This window comes from Enhydra lutris, unplaced genomic scaffold, assembly GCF_002288905.1.
Source record: "Enhydra lutris kenyoni isolate GAN:26980312 unplaced genomic scaffold, ASM228890v2 scaffoldscaffold35, whole genome shotgun sequence".
In the NCBI taxonomy this organism is placed as follows: domain Eukaryota; kingdom Metazoa; phylum Chordata; class Mammalia; order Carnivora; family Mustelidae; genus Enhydra; species Enhydra lutris.
In genome coordinates this window covers 2788215-2803347 of record NW_019154119.1, presented here as the reverse complement: position 1 = coordinate 2803347, position 15133 = coordinate 2788215, and the positions used below count along the sequence as shown (strand labels likewise).

Below are 15133 nucleotides of genomic sequence, written 5' to 3'. Positions count from 1 at the left end.
AGAAACCCATGGGGACACAGGCAGGCGGGATTTGAGCTGCCAATCACGCCTGGAATCTGATGTATCATCCAAGACTCCCAGGGCCCCCCAGGTTCTAAGCCCCTCCCCCGCCCCCCACGACGTGATTCCCAGGACAAGTTTCTCTCTGTTGGTTCTTGCTCCTTGGCCTTCAGCTTAGATCCCCTCCTTGGACCCGAAACCCTGCTTCAGGATCTCCCCTTTGAGCTGGGTCCTGACCTCCATGAAGAGAATTCTGGATGATGTCTGACTGTCCATCATCACCCAATTCCATTCGTCCACTGCCCCTATGCTTCTCTGCTAGCCCCGCTGAGACCCAGTGCAAACGTGGTCTGAATGACAACTGAATTTGCCTTTCTGGTGACTCGCCAAGGCTTGCCCACTTGCCTAGCCCACACGATCAGCCAAGACTGCCTGACAGAGCCTGTCTTGTGCTAGAAGAGGGGGCTGGTCCTGGCACAAAATCTGTGGGTGTGCCCCAATCCAGGTGCAAGGTCTCAGCCGCCACCTTCTCCCCAGTCGTAGCCCATGCTGGCAGTTTCCCCCCGACGCTCCGAAATGCATCATGCACGACTTCAGTTCTTTGCTTAGAAACAGGGTTTGGGGTTTTTTTGGGTTTTGCTTGGTTTCTGCCTTTTTTTTTTAAGATTTTATTCATTTATTTGACTGAGAGAGATCATGAGTAGGCAGAGAGGCAGGCAGAGAGAGAGGAGGAAGCAGGCTTCCTGCTGAGCAGAGAGCCCGACTCGGAACTCGATCCCAGGACCCTGAGATCATGACCTGAGCCGAAGGCAGAGGCTTAACCCACTGAGCCACCCAGGCGCCCTTGGTTTTTGGTTTTGCTTTTAATTTTCCCCCATTTTTCTGAGGATACCAGTGGCCATCTCCTCCTTTTCATCAGGTCTCTGTTCTTACCAGCATCTGTGGAGGGCAGGGAGGGACAGGGTTGTCTCAAATCCCTAGGTCCCCTTCAGGCTTGGGGATACTAAGCAGAGGGCCTGGGAATACAGGGGTCCTAGTCCCCAGGAAAAGTTCCCTGGGGTTCTTAGCCTCTGGAGTTAATGCTGCCTTTGTGATCCCTCATGGCAAAAGATGGGTGGGTGGGGCCTGCAGACAGGACTGGGTTTGGTCTTACTGGTTCTCAATCAGTCTAGTGTAACTAAAAGGCAAGCAGCGGTTGTGGGGGTGGAAGAGGCAGGGCGGGGAGCTCCGAACCATGGTCTGACTCTTGAGAAACCGCTACAAATCTCGGCATAACTAAGGCAGCCTCAGTGAACCCTCGAGCCCAATCCTCTTTGCTTGACAGATTAGGAAACTGAGGCCCAGAAATGGAGTCGTCTAAGCCTGGAGTCTCACAATGAAGGCATTTTTATATGTATCTGTTCCTACATCAACTACGCTCTTTCTGAGTAATTTCCCACTTCGATCAGGGTCTTGATTCCCGATTTTGGAGGCAGGTCAGCTGCCATGACAGCGAACGGCCAAGCCCATCACAGGGACCATGTGACTCTATGGACTCAGCTGGGGGTACTCAGAGGCTCACCCCTTCCTATTCAAGGAGCAACCCCGGTGCAAGACCGGAAGGAGGGGGGAGGAGGCCCCAGTACTCATTTTTTTTAAACTTTTTTTTTTTTTAAAGATTTTATTTATTTATTTGTCAGAGAGAGAGAGAGAGGAGAGAGAGCAAGCACAGGCAGACAGAATGGCAGGCAGAGGCAGAGGGAGAAGCAGGCTCCCTGATGAGCAAGGAGCCCGATGTGGGACTCGATCCCAGGACACTGGGATCACGACCTGAGCCGAAGGCAGCTGCTCAACCAACCGAGCCACCCAGGCGTCCCTAAACTTTTTTTTTTTTTAAGATTTTATTCATTTGTTTGACAGACAGAGATCACAAGTAGGCAGAGAGGCAGTCAAAGAGAGAGGGGGAAGCAGGCTCCCTGCTGAGCAGAGAGCCTGATGCTGGGCTCCATCCCAGGACCCTGAGATCATGACCTGAGCCGAAGGCAGAGGCTTAACCCACTGAGCCACCCAGGCGCCCCCTCCCCTGCCTCCAGTACTCATTAAGGCTGATCTGAAAAGCCAGAGAGGAGACAGCCAGGCCCAGCCAGCCACTCATCTGAGAAGATAGTATCAGGTATGATTTCACAGAGAAGCCAGACAGGCTCTGCTCGGCCAGCTCATCTCTCACATGCTGCAGGAGACAGGAGTCTCAGAGGCAACTTGTCACGTGCCTCTGGCTGGGCTAGGTCCCTTTTAAACTAATCATCCTATCTGATCACCATAAGAACCATGCGAGATAACGAGTATGATCCCCACTGGACATAAAAGAAAACAGGGATTCAGACAGGTGAACGGACTCCCTCCAGCTTTCAGAGCCAGCAAATGGCAGAGGTGAGATTTGAACACCAGCCTCTTAATTCCACTGGTGTCCCTTTCCCTGGGCCACAGCTTTCTCCCAGACTCAGGCAGCAAGGTGCCTTGGAGAGCAGCAGCATTTGGTCTCGGTAACTTTGCCAGATCAGGAACCATCAGGAAAGCTCAGGGCACCTTTTCTTTCTCTGGGAGCTAAACCAGGCAGATCTCTGCTGAAGATGCTTCTGCCTGAGGTGCCTTACAGGGGCATCTGAGATGAGTGGATGAGAGTGTTCATTATGGGATTGGGGGAGGTTGTCAGGATCCCTAGCCTCCCGGAGAGAGGTCAAGTGCTGGGATGCTCATGGGAAAGGCTGCCTCCTGGGTTCCATATAGGGACGACAGCCAGAGCACTGGGCAGGTCTGACAGTCTGAATGCTAGTACACGCTCTGCCTCCCTATTTTTTTTTTTTTTTTTAAGATTTTATTTACTTGACAGAGAGTAAGAGAGATCACAAGTAGGCAGAGAGGCAGGCAGAGAGAGCCGGGGAGGGGGGAAGCAGGCTCCCTGCCAAGCAGAGAGCCTGATGCGGGGCTCCATCCCAGGACCCTGAGATCATGACCTGAGCCGAAGGCAGAGGCTTAACCCACTGAGCCTCCCAGGAGATCCTGCCACCCTATTTGCTATGACATCTAGGGCATCCGATTTCTCATCTGGAAAACGGAAGAGAGCACCCACTAACCTTGCAGGCTTTGGTAAGTGGTGAGTTGGTTACAGACGTGAAATTACTCGGTAAGTGATAAAGTACAATCCTGTGTCAGTGGTTACTTGTCAATCAGTATCTGATTGACAGGTACTCACGACTCATCACAAAGCGCAAAAAAACCCAATTAGTGGACCATCTTTGCTTCCCTCTGTTATTACAGCCACTCCAACTGCCACAGACCGATTTCTCCTTTCGGGGCTCCCTGGTTATAGATATCGAGAAGCCAGCAGTAAGGGAAAAAGAAACAAAGGAGATAACGGTCAAGGGAAGAACAGTGCTAAGTTCAGTGATTCTCTGCCCTGAGGAACTGAAATCAGGAGACCCAGACCGTTCCCTGCCTTTGGTCTCCTTGGATGGCTTAAGACACAGCAGAAATGCTGCACGTCTCAAATGCTGGGAATTCTCTCATCAAGAAGGAGACAGTTTGGGCTCAGGAAATGTATCGGCTGGGGGTGAGGTGAGCTGGACTCCACCCGCAGCCTTGTCCCAAACGGGGGTATGGATGCCCAGTAGTGCTTCGATGCCCCTCAGAGAAAAGCAGGAATAATAATAAAAAAAAATCAGCCCATCTACTTCAGTGAGAAAACCACAAGCACTTCAGACCTGATCCCTACCTTCCTCCTTCCCCCCTATTCCCCTCTGGCCAACAATAGAATGCTACAGTGTCAGGACTGGAGGAGACCTAAGGAGGCTTCAAGTGCAGACTCAGCATTTGACAGCCGAGGCACGGGGCCCAAGGGGCTTACGTGGGTCATCCAGGGTCATGTGGCTGGTGGCTCCCAGGCAATGCTTGGTCATTCCTCTCCAGTTCCCACTGCCTGTCATTCAAGCTGACCTCTAACCCTGGGCTCCCGACCTGCTGCTTCCCAGGTGAATCAGCAAATAGTACTGAAAGCAAGGAAGCACCTACAGATGATTTCTTAAAGTCCCTGGGAGGGGAAGGAACTTGTCCAAGGTCACAGGATTGCCCATAACTGGGTATCACTGAGAATTATTATCAACACTGGGTCTCCCTCAATTATTCATTTTTATTTTTATATATATATATTTTTTAAAGATTTTATTTATTTGACAGAGAGAGATCACAAGTAGACAGAGAGGCAGGCAGAGAGAGAGGGAGGGAAGCAGGTTCCCTGCTGAGCACAGAGCCCGATGCGGGACTCGATCCCAGGACCCTGAGATCATAACCTGAGCCGAAGGCAGCGGCTTAACCCACTGAGCCACCCAGGTGCCCCTCAATTATTCATTTTTAAATTTAAATTTATTATTATTATTATTTAAGATTTTATTTATTTATTTGATAGAGAGAGAGAAAGCCAGAGAGGGAACACAAGCAGGGGGAGTGGGAAGGAGGAAGCAGATTTCCCACTGAGCAGGGAGCCCGATGTGGGGCTCGATCCCAGGATCCTGGGATCCTGACCTGAGCCAAAGGCAGACACTTAACAACTGAGCCACCCAGGTGCCCCTTTAATTTATTATTTTTAAAGATTCTATTGAATTATTTGAGAGAGAGAACAGAGAGGGAGAGTGAGAAGGAGAAGCAGATTCTCCACTGAGTGGAGAGCCCAACGAGCTGGGCTCTGTCCCAGGACCCTGAGACCATGACCGGAGCCGAAGGCAGACGCTTAACCGACTGAGCCACCCAGGGCCCCAATTATTCATTTGTTTAAAAAAAGGTTTTACTTATTTATCCCAGATAGAGAGAGAGAGAGAGAGAGAGAGAGGGAGGGAGGGAGGGAGGGGAAAGGAGCAGAGGGACAGAGAGACAAGCAGACTCCATGCTGAGCGCAGAGCCCGACGCAGCGCTCAATCCCATGACCCTGAGATCATAACCTGAGCGGAAATCAGGAGTCCGACGCTCAACCAACTAAACCTTCCCAGCGCCCCCGTTATTCATTATTTTTAAGCCAATCTTCCAAAGAGGTGTTAACACATTTCTTTTATATTTTTTTCTCACTTAAATTTTTAGGTTAGTTTTTATTTAACAAAATATATGTTTGTAGTAAAAGTAAAAAGATAAAAGTAAAAAAAAGTATAAAGTGAATAAATAGTAAATAATAAATAAAAGCCCCCCTTCCCCCACTAAAATTCCTAGAAATAACTACTGTTAGTGAATTCTTGTGATTCCTTCCAGAAATCTAAGTAATTTGAAGACTTCGTTAACTATACCTGCTGACTGATGTTCTTGGTTATGGGTACTTAAAAAGATTTGTTGATTATATGAACGGACGGAGCCAGGTGAGTCAGAGGCTGGGGTCTGCATCATTAGGAAGGACGGAGATGGGTTGAGCTAAGCATCTCCACAGACAAGAGCTCCCACTGGGGCCTATTAGCTAGGGATCTGGCAGGAATCTCTCATTTCCGAAGCTGGTAGTACAGTGTCAAAGTGTGTGGGGGTAACAGATCATGGGTTCTGGAGTCAGGCAGACAGAGGCTCCTATTCTGGCCACAGTACTTCCTAGGCATGTGACCTTGGGTTGTTCCTTCCTTAAGGAATCTCAGCATCCTCATTTGTCACATGGAGATTAAAATAGTACTACTTCATGGTGTTACTGTGAGGATTAAAGAAAACGAATGCGCATGAAAACAGCGGCATGCTTGGTGTTAGACATGCACTGAAGAAACAGTAGCTGTCGGGGCACCTGGGTGGCTCGGTTGGTTAAGCGTCTGCCTTTGGCTCAGGTCATGATCACGGGGTCCTGGGATGGAGCCCCACACTGGGTTCCCCGCTTGGTGGGAAGCCTGCTTCTCCCGCGCCCTCTTCTGCTCCCTCTGCCACTCCCCTTACTTGTGCTCTCTCACTCTCACACTTTCTCTCTCTCAAATAAATAAATATATAAATATATAAATAAATATCTTTAAAATTAAAAAAAAAAAAATAAAGGGGCACCTGGGTGGCTCAGTGGGTTAAGCCTCTGCCTTCAGCTCAGGTCATGATCCCAGGGTGCTGGGATGGAGCCCCGCATTGGGCTCTCTGCTCAGCGGGGAGCCTGCTTCCCCCCACCCCAATCCCCATTCTCAGTCTGCCTCTCTGCCTACTTGTGATCTCTGTCAAATAAATAAAATCTTTAAAAAAAAAATAAAACAAAATAAATAAAGAAATGGTAGCTGTCATCGTCATTACTATCGTTGCCATTATTATCTTGCAGACTCACCTCAAGAAAGGAGAAAGCCTGCAGGCCCATTACCTAGTGCTATAGAAACAGAGCAGCCTAGGTCCTGGTCCTCCTCTGCTGGGGACATCTGGCAGGAGAGGGAGACAACTAAGAAGGAACTCTTTAGTCTGACTGGGAGTTAATGCCCAGGAATTTCTCAGGATATTACAAATTCCAGATCCACCAGACTACAAGAGCAAGTGGCCCCTGAACCCTGAGCACAGGTGGGGTGCCTTGCGTGGAGGGCGGGGCTGAAGGGCTGCATCTGTGGGAGGAGGGGACCATCTTCTTATCTTCTCAGGATACCTGGCTCCACAGCTCTCAGGCCCAGAAGGCTCCAGAAGTGTGCAAGACTGACCAGGTAAAACTGGCTAGCAGGACATGGCCAGAGAAGGGTGCCCCTCTCCAGCTGCATTCCAGGCCCTTCCCCAAGTCCTCAGAGCACAAAGAGAACATTATCACACCCACTTCATGCAGTCGTGCTCTCTGGGGGCTGGTGGTGACTGAGGGCCGTGCGTAATAGACTCCTCCAGCCAAAGCACATCGGGAAAAACCCAACACTGGACCCGAAGGCCTGCGGAGCCTCCACGTAACTCGAAGCCCCAGACCTCTGATGGAAATGTATTAGCCAGTCTTCAATGCTTCCTGCCAGTCAACTTTTTATAATTACAAAATGCCCCTAGCTCGCGACAGTTCTGTGAAATGATAACACTGCCAGGGATGAGTAGTTAACTGTCCCCTATAGCACTTTCTCTCCTATTGGGGCTTCTCCCCAGGATCCCTGCTGTTCAGCCCTTTACCCACGCTCTCCCTCCTGCCCTCTACCTTTATGACTCTACTTCTCTTTCCCCTCTTCCCCGTCCCCTTCTATTTCTTCCCTGTTTTTCTCTCCATTCTCTTCTCTCCCTTTTTATTTTTTAAAGATTTTATTTATTTATTTGACAGACAGAGATCACAAGTAGGCAGAGAGGCAGGTAGAGAGAGAAGGGGAAGCAGGCTCCCCGCTGAGCAGAGAGCCCCATGCGGGGCTCAATCCCAGGACCCTGAGATCATGACCTGAGCCAAAGGCAGAGGCTTAACCCACTGAGCCAACAGGTGCTCCCCCCAAAAAGAGTATTTTTAACAATCAAGGACTTTTAGGAGGAGGAGACTTTAAAGGCCATCAAGAGTAATGGTTTTGTTGATACATGAATCCCTTTAGAGCAACTCTGACACTCCATTTCTCCTTGAGCACTTCCACGGTTTGGAGCCAGCTCCCTCTCGGAGTGGTCCATTTCTAGGTGTCAAGAAGTTCTTTATATTGAGCTTAGTCTGCTCCCCTAATTCCCCTAATTCCCGTCCCCTGGCTACCAGGACAATCCAGGATATAAAAACAGTGCAACAGCAGAAAGGCAGTGAGGTACATATTAGGTTCAAAAGATAGAGGTAGACCAGCTGGCTGTGAGGTCTCTCACTGGAGTAGCTTACTCGGGGTGGGGGTGGGGCAAGATGGAGGAGACATATGGCAGCAGGTCTCTGCTAGGTCTTGAGTGCCAGTCTAAAATGTAGTGTGTTTGACTTATCAAGGCAAAGCCAAGTGAGACTATCCATTAGGCAGTAATAAACAGCTGTGCTTACATGCCAGGAAGTGTGCAAAGCACTTTAACATTATCTCATTTAATCCTCTCAGAAACATTAACGTTGGTACTGTTATTATTTCATTTTATAGATGAGGTGACTGAGGTCTTTCATGAAACCCAGGCCTGTCTGTGTCTGATGCACACGATCTGAATACAGCACTCTACAAAATAACGTCAGCAGAGACCAGGATGGGAGGCCCTGATCTGGGAACTCATTTACTAGACAGAGAGAATGTCAAGAACGGAGCGCCTGGGTCCCATTTGAGCTCTCTTCTACAGACGGGCCCCCAATCTCCATTGCTAGTCTCCTGTTTGCTTTAAACTCCACAGATCCATTTCCAGCTGCCCACTGGATTTTGTTGCCTCAAATTCCATGGCACAAGCTTCTGCCAGTTTTCACCTAGCAACCAGTTCCCAAAACTGATATTCCAAATCTTGAAGCATAAAAGAGGATCACATTTTGTGTTTAACCAACCTGGGCTCAACTAGATTTGCCACATAAAACAATGAGGCCTTGGGCAAGTTACTTAACCTCTATGGGCCTCAGTTTTCTCAGATCTAAAATGGGAAGAGTAACAACACCGTTCTTGGAAGGTGCTTGCGTAGATTAAGTTCAATCATGTGTACATAACAAGTAGTACAGTGCTCGGCACATAGCAGGTATTACGGATACAGCATCATTATTGTGATGACTGCTGTTTCTGGGGCTTGAAACTCCCTCTTGGCAACCTTTTTGTGGTTAATCCCCATGCTGAGAGGTAGGGGGAAGAAGAGGGAGCCACGGAGTGGACAGTAAACATTCAGTGTAGTTTGTATTCTCTGTGATGACCTCGCCCCTTTGGCTGTGGGCGCCACTTCTGCAGGGTCTCTCTTCTACACCCGCTGCAGACAGAGCCGGGTTCTAGCTCTTCTCCCTCCAGACCTTCTCACGTGGGGATAAACAGGCAGTGCCTCTTCCACCCCTCCTTTTAGTTGAAACCAGCATTTTGTGCCATCTACAGCCCTAACGTCCCTTAGCCACCCTTCTTTCCTTCTAAGAATCTAGGATCAATTACAGAAAGCACCTGGTCCAATCCCTCAAAAAAACTGAGTTCAAAAGTCAAGGATCTTGCACAATGAAATGTGAGTAAAGTGGGCCTTCTCTCAACCCATCCACACACTTTCACGGGTCCTCACTGCAGTCCACACATTGTGCACGAACATCTGAGCCCCAGCCTCCGTTGTGGGTCTGTGACTCTCCCTGCACCCCCTTCCTCACAGGCCTAGCGTGCTATCAAGCCCCAGGGGGATACTCCGTAAGGAAGGGCTGCGAATGATTAGTGAGAAACTGGGCCCTGATCACAATCACGAGCCCGCACACATTTGCACACCCTCACATCCCCTGGGGCCCACAGTGAATATGGAAGGAGAGATGAAAGGAGACTCCAAGGAGACAGGCATGGTGTTTGTACACAGTGAGGGGAGAACAAAGGAAACGGGGAGCCTGGAGGTGGCAGGCAGGGGAAGCTGGTGAGCCAGACTGTAAGATGAGTCAGAGTGAATGAGGGCAGTAGGTCTTACCAGCTCTGGCTTCGTTGCCCCCAGAGGGTGGTGTGAACTGGAAGAAGGGAATGGGGGGAGGTGATTAGGGGAGCTGCTGCCGTAACTGAGAAGTGGGACCTGGAGAGAGTGTGCAGCAGATGGGGAGCAAAAGCTCAGTTAATTTCCAGGAGGGACCCGAGCTCCCTCTCTTCTGAGTCCTCCTGGCTCTTTCTTGCCCAGCTCTGCTTCCAGAGCTGTAGGGTTATGGCGAGGCAGCTGGGATCGGCCGGTGGGGGTGCGGGGGGTGGAGAAAAGAGTCAAGCTAACAGCAAAGATGTCAGTCCGCCAGATCACTGGACCCTGGCTTGATCGACAGAGGCTACCCTGTTGCTGCTAATGCCCCTCCTTTTATTTGGTCCTTTCAACTTATTTCTAATGCCCTCCCACTAATGATCTCATTTTATCTTGGGCACAAACCTGTGAAATAGGCAGGCCTGTGATTATCTCTGATGTGCTCCTCCCCTCTAATCTGTGATCCCTCAAGAGCCCTCAAATTGTTTCCTCCATCCTAGAAAGATCCAATGCAGAATCAGGCCATGCCTTGGGGATAGGAAGAGGTTGGGGTTCTCTGTCCAGGCTCCACTCAAGCTGTCTTGTTGGTGTTTGTCCTGGGCTGGGTGTGACAAGAAGTCACAGGATACAGACTCATTCCCCTCCTGGAATTTCCCAGCCAACCCGCCCCCTTCACTCATGTCTGAAAGCCTGGCACATAATGACCATGTCACCCAGTCTCCAGGGAGATATGTCAGACTTCTCTTCATTAGGAGAATAGAAACCTGAGGCCTAGAGAGGCAAAGGCCTTGGCCCTGAGTCACACAGTGAGCAGACATGGAGGGATGGTGATGACTTGGGAAGAACAGGGGTCCGGGAGCATGAGGAGACCTGAGTCCCAGTCTTGGCTCCACTATTTCTCAGCCCAGGGGCACAGAGGCATTCAAGCTCTCCAGTCTTGGTTTTCTTAACTGTCAAATGGGGACAGGAACACCCATCTCTTGGGGTTGCTTGAGATGAAGATGTCAAAGTGTTACATAAAAATGAATTATTCTGATTATCAGGTAGCACAGGCAACATTAGGACTCGGGCGCAAGGGGAAAAGGCTGGATCAAGCATAAGGAGTCTGGGATCTCATTAGCTCACCTATATGGCCCTGGGCAAGGCCAGGCCTCAGTTTCCCAAGGCCTCTGCCACCTCTAAGAAGGAGGGTTCTGTGGACCATACCTCTATTGCAAGAATTCTGGTGCTGGCTGCCCTGACTTCTTGACTATCCTATTATCTCTGCCCCACATTGCCTTAGATCCAAGAATCTTACTGAGGTCAGTTGCCAACAGTGGGAGATCCCATTGTTCCTAATGGGAAGGATCTGCTAGATCCTTCACACCAACCCCTCTCCCATTTCCTCAGGGCTGAAGTGTGCTTCTGTACTGTCTTAGCCTCCACTGCCTCCCAGCTTTAAGGGGGATGAGGGTGGAGAAGGGAAGTAAGGGGGAAGGGGCTTCCCTTGGTAATGAAACTAACGACAGATTGCCCATGTAAGATTTTCCAGTGGAAAGCACCAGATTGCCTGGATTCCTTTCCTCCTAGGGAGGGCTGAGTCTAACTATTCGGCTATCATCTTGCTTCTCCCCAGATGGCCCCAAAGGTGCCAGGCCTCTGGGCCATTCTTTGAGGAAGCATCTCAGTAGAACCCTTGCTGAGCTCATGGAGGTGAATTAAATATTAAAGACACAAGGCCAGAGCCCCTGTGCAGTAGCACATTCCCATAACCCAGACAATGGCGCACAGCTCATCTGCCCGGCTTCCCAGCAGCCGCCACTCTCCCTCCCCAGGCTGAGTTCCCTGCTCCCCAGCCCACACTCTTGAGAGGGCATAAAAAATAGCAATGTTTTGTTCTCTCCAGCAAATGATCAGCTCCTGGTTCCCTGTGTCCTCCCTCCAACCCTCAGCACTGAGGAGTCCAGGGACCTGGAAATGCCTGAACATTGAGTTGTGGCATCTGCAGCAATGAAAGTGAACAGGTCTGTGGCTGGTCTGGTAGAGACCTCTGTAGCTTAGTCCCACCTTGAGTCTGGAGGCCCCCATCAGGAAAGTCCGGAGAGCTCTCAGGGCAATGGGAAATTAGATCTTGCTGGGGTGAGGCCTGGGTGGGGGGGGCAGTTTGCTTCTCAGCTTCGAAGAGCTTTGGAGATCACCCAGGCCACCTCAGTTTTACAAAAAGGGAAACTGAGGCTTTAGGAAAGGAGAGAGCAACTTACACAAGGTCACTCGATGAGCGATAGAATAGCTAGGCCCAGACTCCAGTTCTCCAGGGTAGAGCACAGTGCTCTCGCCTACCCTCCCCATGATCTCTGGATCTCTTCCTAATTCTAGCAAGCACTGGGCCCTGCATGGGTCCCACGGACTGCTTTCAGGGGGCAGGATCCATTCCTAGCCCCTCTGGCTATCCCAGTACCGAAAGAGCACAGCGATCGTGCGCTCCAGCTCAGCTTTGCCACCTGGTAGGATGGTACCTTGGTCATGTCACCTCTGAGCCTTAGTTCCTCACCCATAAAATGGGGGCTTAAGAACCAGTACCCTGGATGGCTAAGGATCAGATGAGATCGTGTCTGTGGGGCATTTGGTAGACTGGGAAGTGCTATCCAAATGTCAGATATTATTAAAATGGTGTGAGGCGTGAAGGTGCTGCAGAGGGAGGAAGTCCCAGGGGAGGCAGCTATGCAAGGGAACCCACCCCCAAATGAGGCTGAGGCCCTGCCTGGTCACCCCAAAGACCTGACTGATTCTGACGGCCACCAGCAGAGACTGACAGGCAGTTGGTCAGACCAGCCCAAGCTCGCTGGCTTGAAAGACCACCTGCCAGCTTTGCTTTGCACGTGTGTGTGTGTGTGTGTGTGTGTGTGTGTGTGTGTGTGTGGTGTTTGTTTGTCTTCCTCAGTGCTCCTGGGAGGCTCTGCCCGGCAGCCCAGAATTGCGGGGATTTATTTCCCTGGCTGCTCCAAGGGAGTATTGGGCAGGAAGACAAGCGTGTTGTGCTGAGGGAGGACACCTCGCTTCAGGTAGGATCAAAGACCCGCAAAGAAAACCTGCCAGCCCAGATCCCTTTGGGCACCTCTGGAGTCCCGCTGCTGTCTGGGGCCCTTACCTTGTACTTGGCCGCGAGCAGCTCCGTGGCCTGCTGCTCCCGTCTTAGGTCTTCCAGCATCTTCTCCTTCTCCTCCAGCAGTTTCTGCTTCTCCTCGCTCACCAGGCTGCGGTCATCCTGGATGGCCGCCTTCTCCTCCTCCAGGCGCTCCTTCTGCTCCTGCAGGTAATTCTCCATGTTCTTATCCAAGGCTGACTCCAGGATGGGCTGGGGCGGGCGGTGGTTGTTGTTGTTGTCATCCTCCTCTTCGGCCACCCAGGCCTCTATCACCGGCCCCTCGGGGTACCCAGCTGGGGCCGACACGGCCTTCTTCCTGCGGCTGCTCTTCCTCCGGAGCCGCTTTCCCAGCATCCCCTTCTTCTCCAGCTGGGCCTTCAGGCGGGCGATCTCCTCCTGGAATTCCCGCAGCAGCGTGTCCTTGGGGTCCTCGTTCACCCGGGGCTTGTTCTTGATGTTCTTGGCCCTGTTGGCAAAGCGCAGGGTGGAGAGGCTCTCGTCGTAGCTGTGGGAAGCCGGCCCCAGAGTGGCCACCATGATGGTCTTGGCGTTCCCCCCCAGAGAGTCTTGGAGCAGCCGGGTCAGCTTGGAGTCCCGGTAGGGGATGTGGGTGCTCCTGTTGCCTGCCAGAGCAGCGATCACGTTGCCCAGGGCAGACAGCGAGAGGTTGATTTTGGAGGCTTCCTTAGGCCTCTCTCCACCACCACCACCACCGCCGCCGCCGCCACCACCCCCACCTCCACCGCTGCCACTACCCGTGGACTGTGTGGCCGTCCCTCCAGCGGCATTGGGGCCTGCCTTGTTCTGCCTCTCGCTGCCAGCCAGGTCCACCAGGTTGAGCTTGCCCACACGGATGTGGTCCTGGCCATCTGAGCCCCGCTCGCTGCACTCCACAGTGATGACGAAGATGGCGTGGGAGCGGGAGCTGACCTCATTCATGTGCGTGCTGCCCACCGCCCGGGTCTGGTTCCCCAGGTTCATCACGTGCTCGATCTCCTTGACGTTCTTGGTGACGAAGGAGGAGAGGTCCTTGATGTAGACACCGGTCTCTGGGTTCTCCTTCAGTTCTAGCCTCTTGCCAGGCTCTTTGGAGAGCAGGTCCCGGATCTCCTCCTGGTAGATCTCCAGGTAGGAGGCCCGAACCAGGTACTGCTGGTTCTGGGAGCGAGAGATGTGGGTGAAGATATGCTCAAAGGCATTGGGGATGACCCCCCGCAGCTCGGGCTCCACCCAGGTCCCCTGCATGGTGTAGGTCTTGCCGGTGCCCGTCTGGCCATAGGCAAACACCGTGCCATTGAAACCCTGAAGTACCGAGTCTACCAGGGGCCTCACGGTTTCATCATATAAGTCTGCCTGCTTGGAGCTGGCATCATACACGGCATCAAAGGTGAAGGACTTGGGCAGCTCCCCTGGGGCAGCGCGGGGGTTCCGCAGGGTCACCTGGCCCAGTTTCACGTCCATGGTCAGGATCTGCTCGTGACCAGCAGCCTCCTCCTTCCGGCTGAGGGGGCGGCACCGGGCCACCACCTTCAGGGCCTCGCTGGCCTTGGTTTTACTGGCCATCTTGATGCTCTGTCCTTCCTGCTCCCCAGGGCCCCTCCGCAGCCTGGGCGGTCCTGCTGGCCTCGCTAGGTCGGGATCAGCGGGGCCAGCCCAGCCCCCAGGCGCCGCTCTTCAATCCGCATGCAGCCTCCTAGGGTGGGGATGCTGGGAGGTGGCCCTGCCGCTGCTGCAGTCCGGGCCTCAACCGCTCTCCGGTCCTCGCTGCACCGGCCGGGCAGGGGAGAATTAGGCAGAATCCCCCGGCAGCCGCGGGAGCCGCGCCGGCCGAATGGCAGTGCCCGGAGCCCGCCCCATGCTGGGGCAGAGGGAGCGCTGCCGTAAACAGCTACGGCAACAATGAGATAAAGGAAGAGGAAAATGGGATGGGGGTGGGCGGCGAAGCTGTCTTCTTCTTCTCCTCCTCCTCCTCCTCCTCTTCTAGGGATCCATGGCGGGGGCTGCCGGTCCTGGGCGGCCGGGGGTCCCGGCCCTCCCGAGGGCAGAGGCTCACCTGGAGTCCTCCCCCCGCGCTGGGGGATCATTCATTGCAGCCCGCGCGGCTGCCGCTGCCCCTGCCTCCACCTTCCCCGCCGCTGCCACCGGAGAATGAGAGAGAAAAACAGAAGGGGATGGGGCGGAGCAGCGGCGGCGAGAGTGATGTTGCCGCCGCGCTGCGGCCCCAGCTAAGCCTCCCGGCTGGGGTGGGGCAAGGGGCGGGGCCGCAGGGCGGGAGGGGCAAGCCCGGCGCTGCCGGCGCGCGGGGGACAAGGGTGCATCGCCCGCTCTCACCCCCGTAGACCCCTCCGGAATGACAGGCTCGGGTGCCGACCCGGGTCCCGCGCCCACCAGGCGGGGGCGGCGCAGCCACCGCCCGCCGTCACCCCACCGGGCCCGAGCATGCTGGGAATTGTAGTCCTGCCTTTGTTAACCCGGTTCTGGCAGGTTGCTGATGCCTTCTCTGGT

General features: G+C 52.9%; 1 protein-coding gene across 3 annotated transcripts in view; it reads right to left on the bottom strand.

Annotated features, from left to right (window-relative positions):
- Positions 1 to 14641, bottom strand: part of LOC111154178 (kinesin family member 3C) — a 37565-nt gene extending 22924 nt beyond the window's left edge. For all 3 annotated transcript variants that reach the window (XM_022513615.1, XM_022513617.1, XM_022513616.1), the window contains exon 1: positions 12632 to 14641. In XM_022513615.1, coding sequence (XP_022369323.1) covers positions 12632 to 14191 — 1560 coding nt within the window. In that variant the 5' untranslated portion in view covers positions 14192 to 14641. The remainder of the gene's footprint in view (positions 1 to 12631) is intronic.
- Positions 14642 to 15133: the final 492 nt, after the last annotated feature.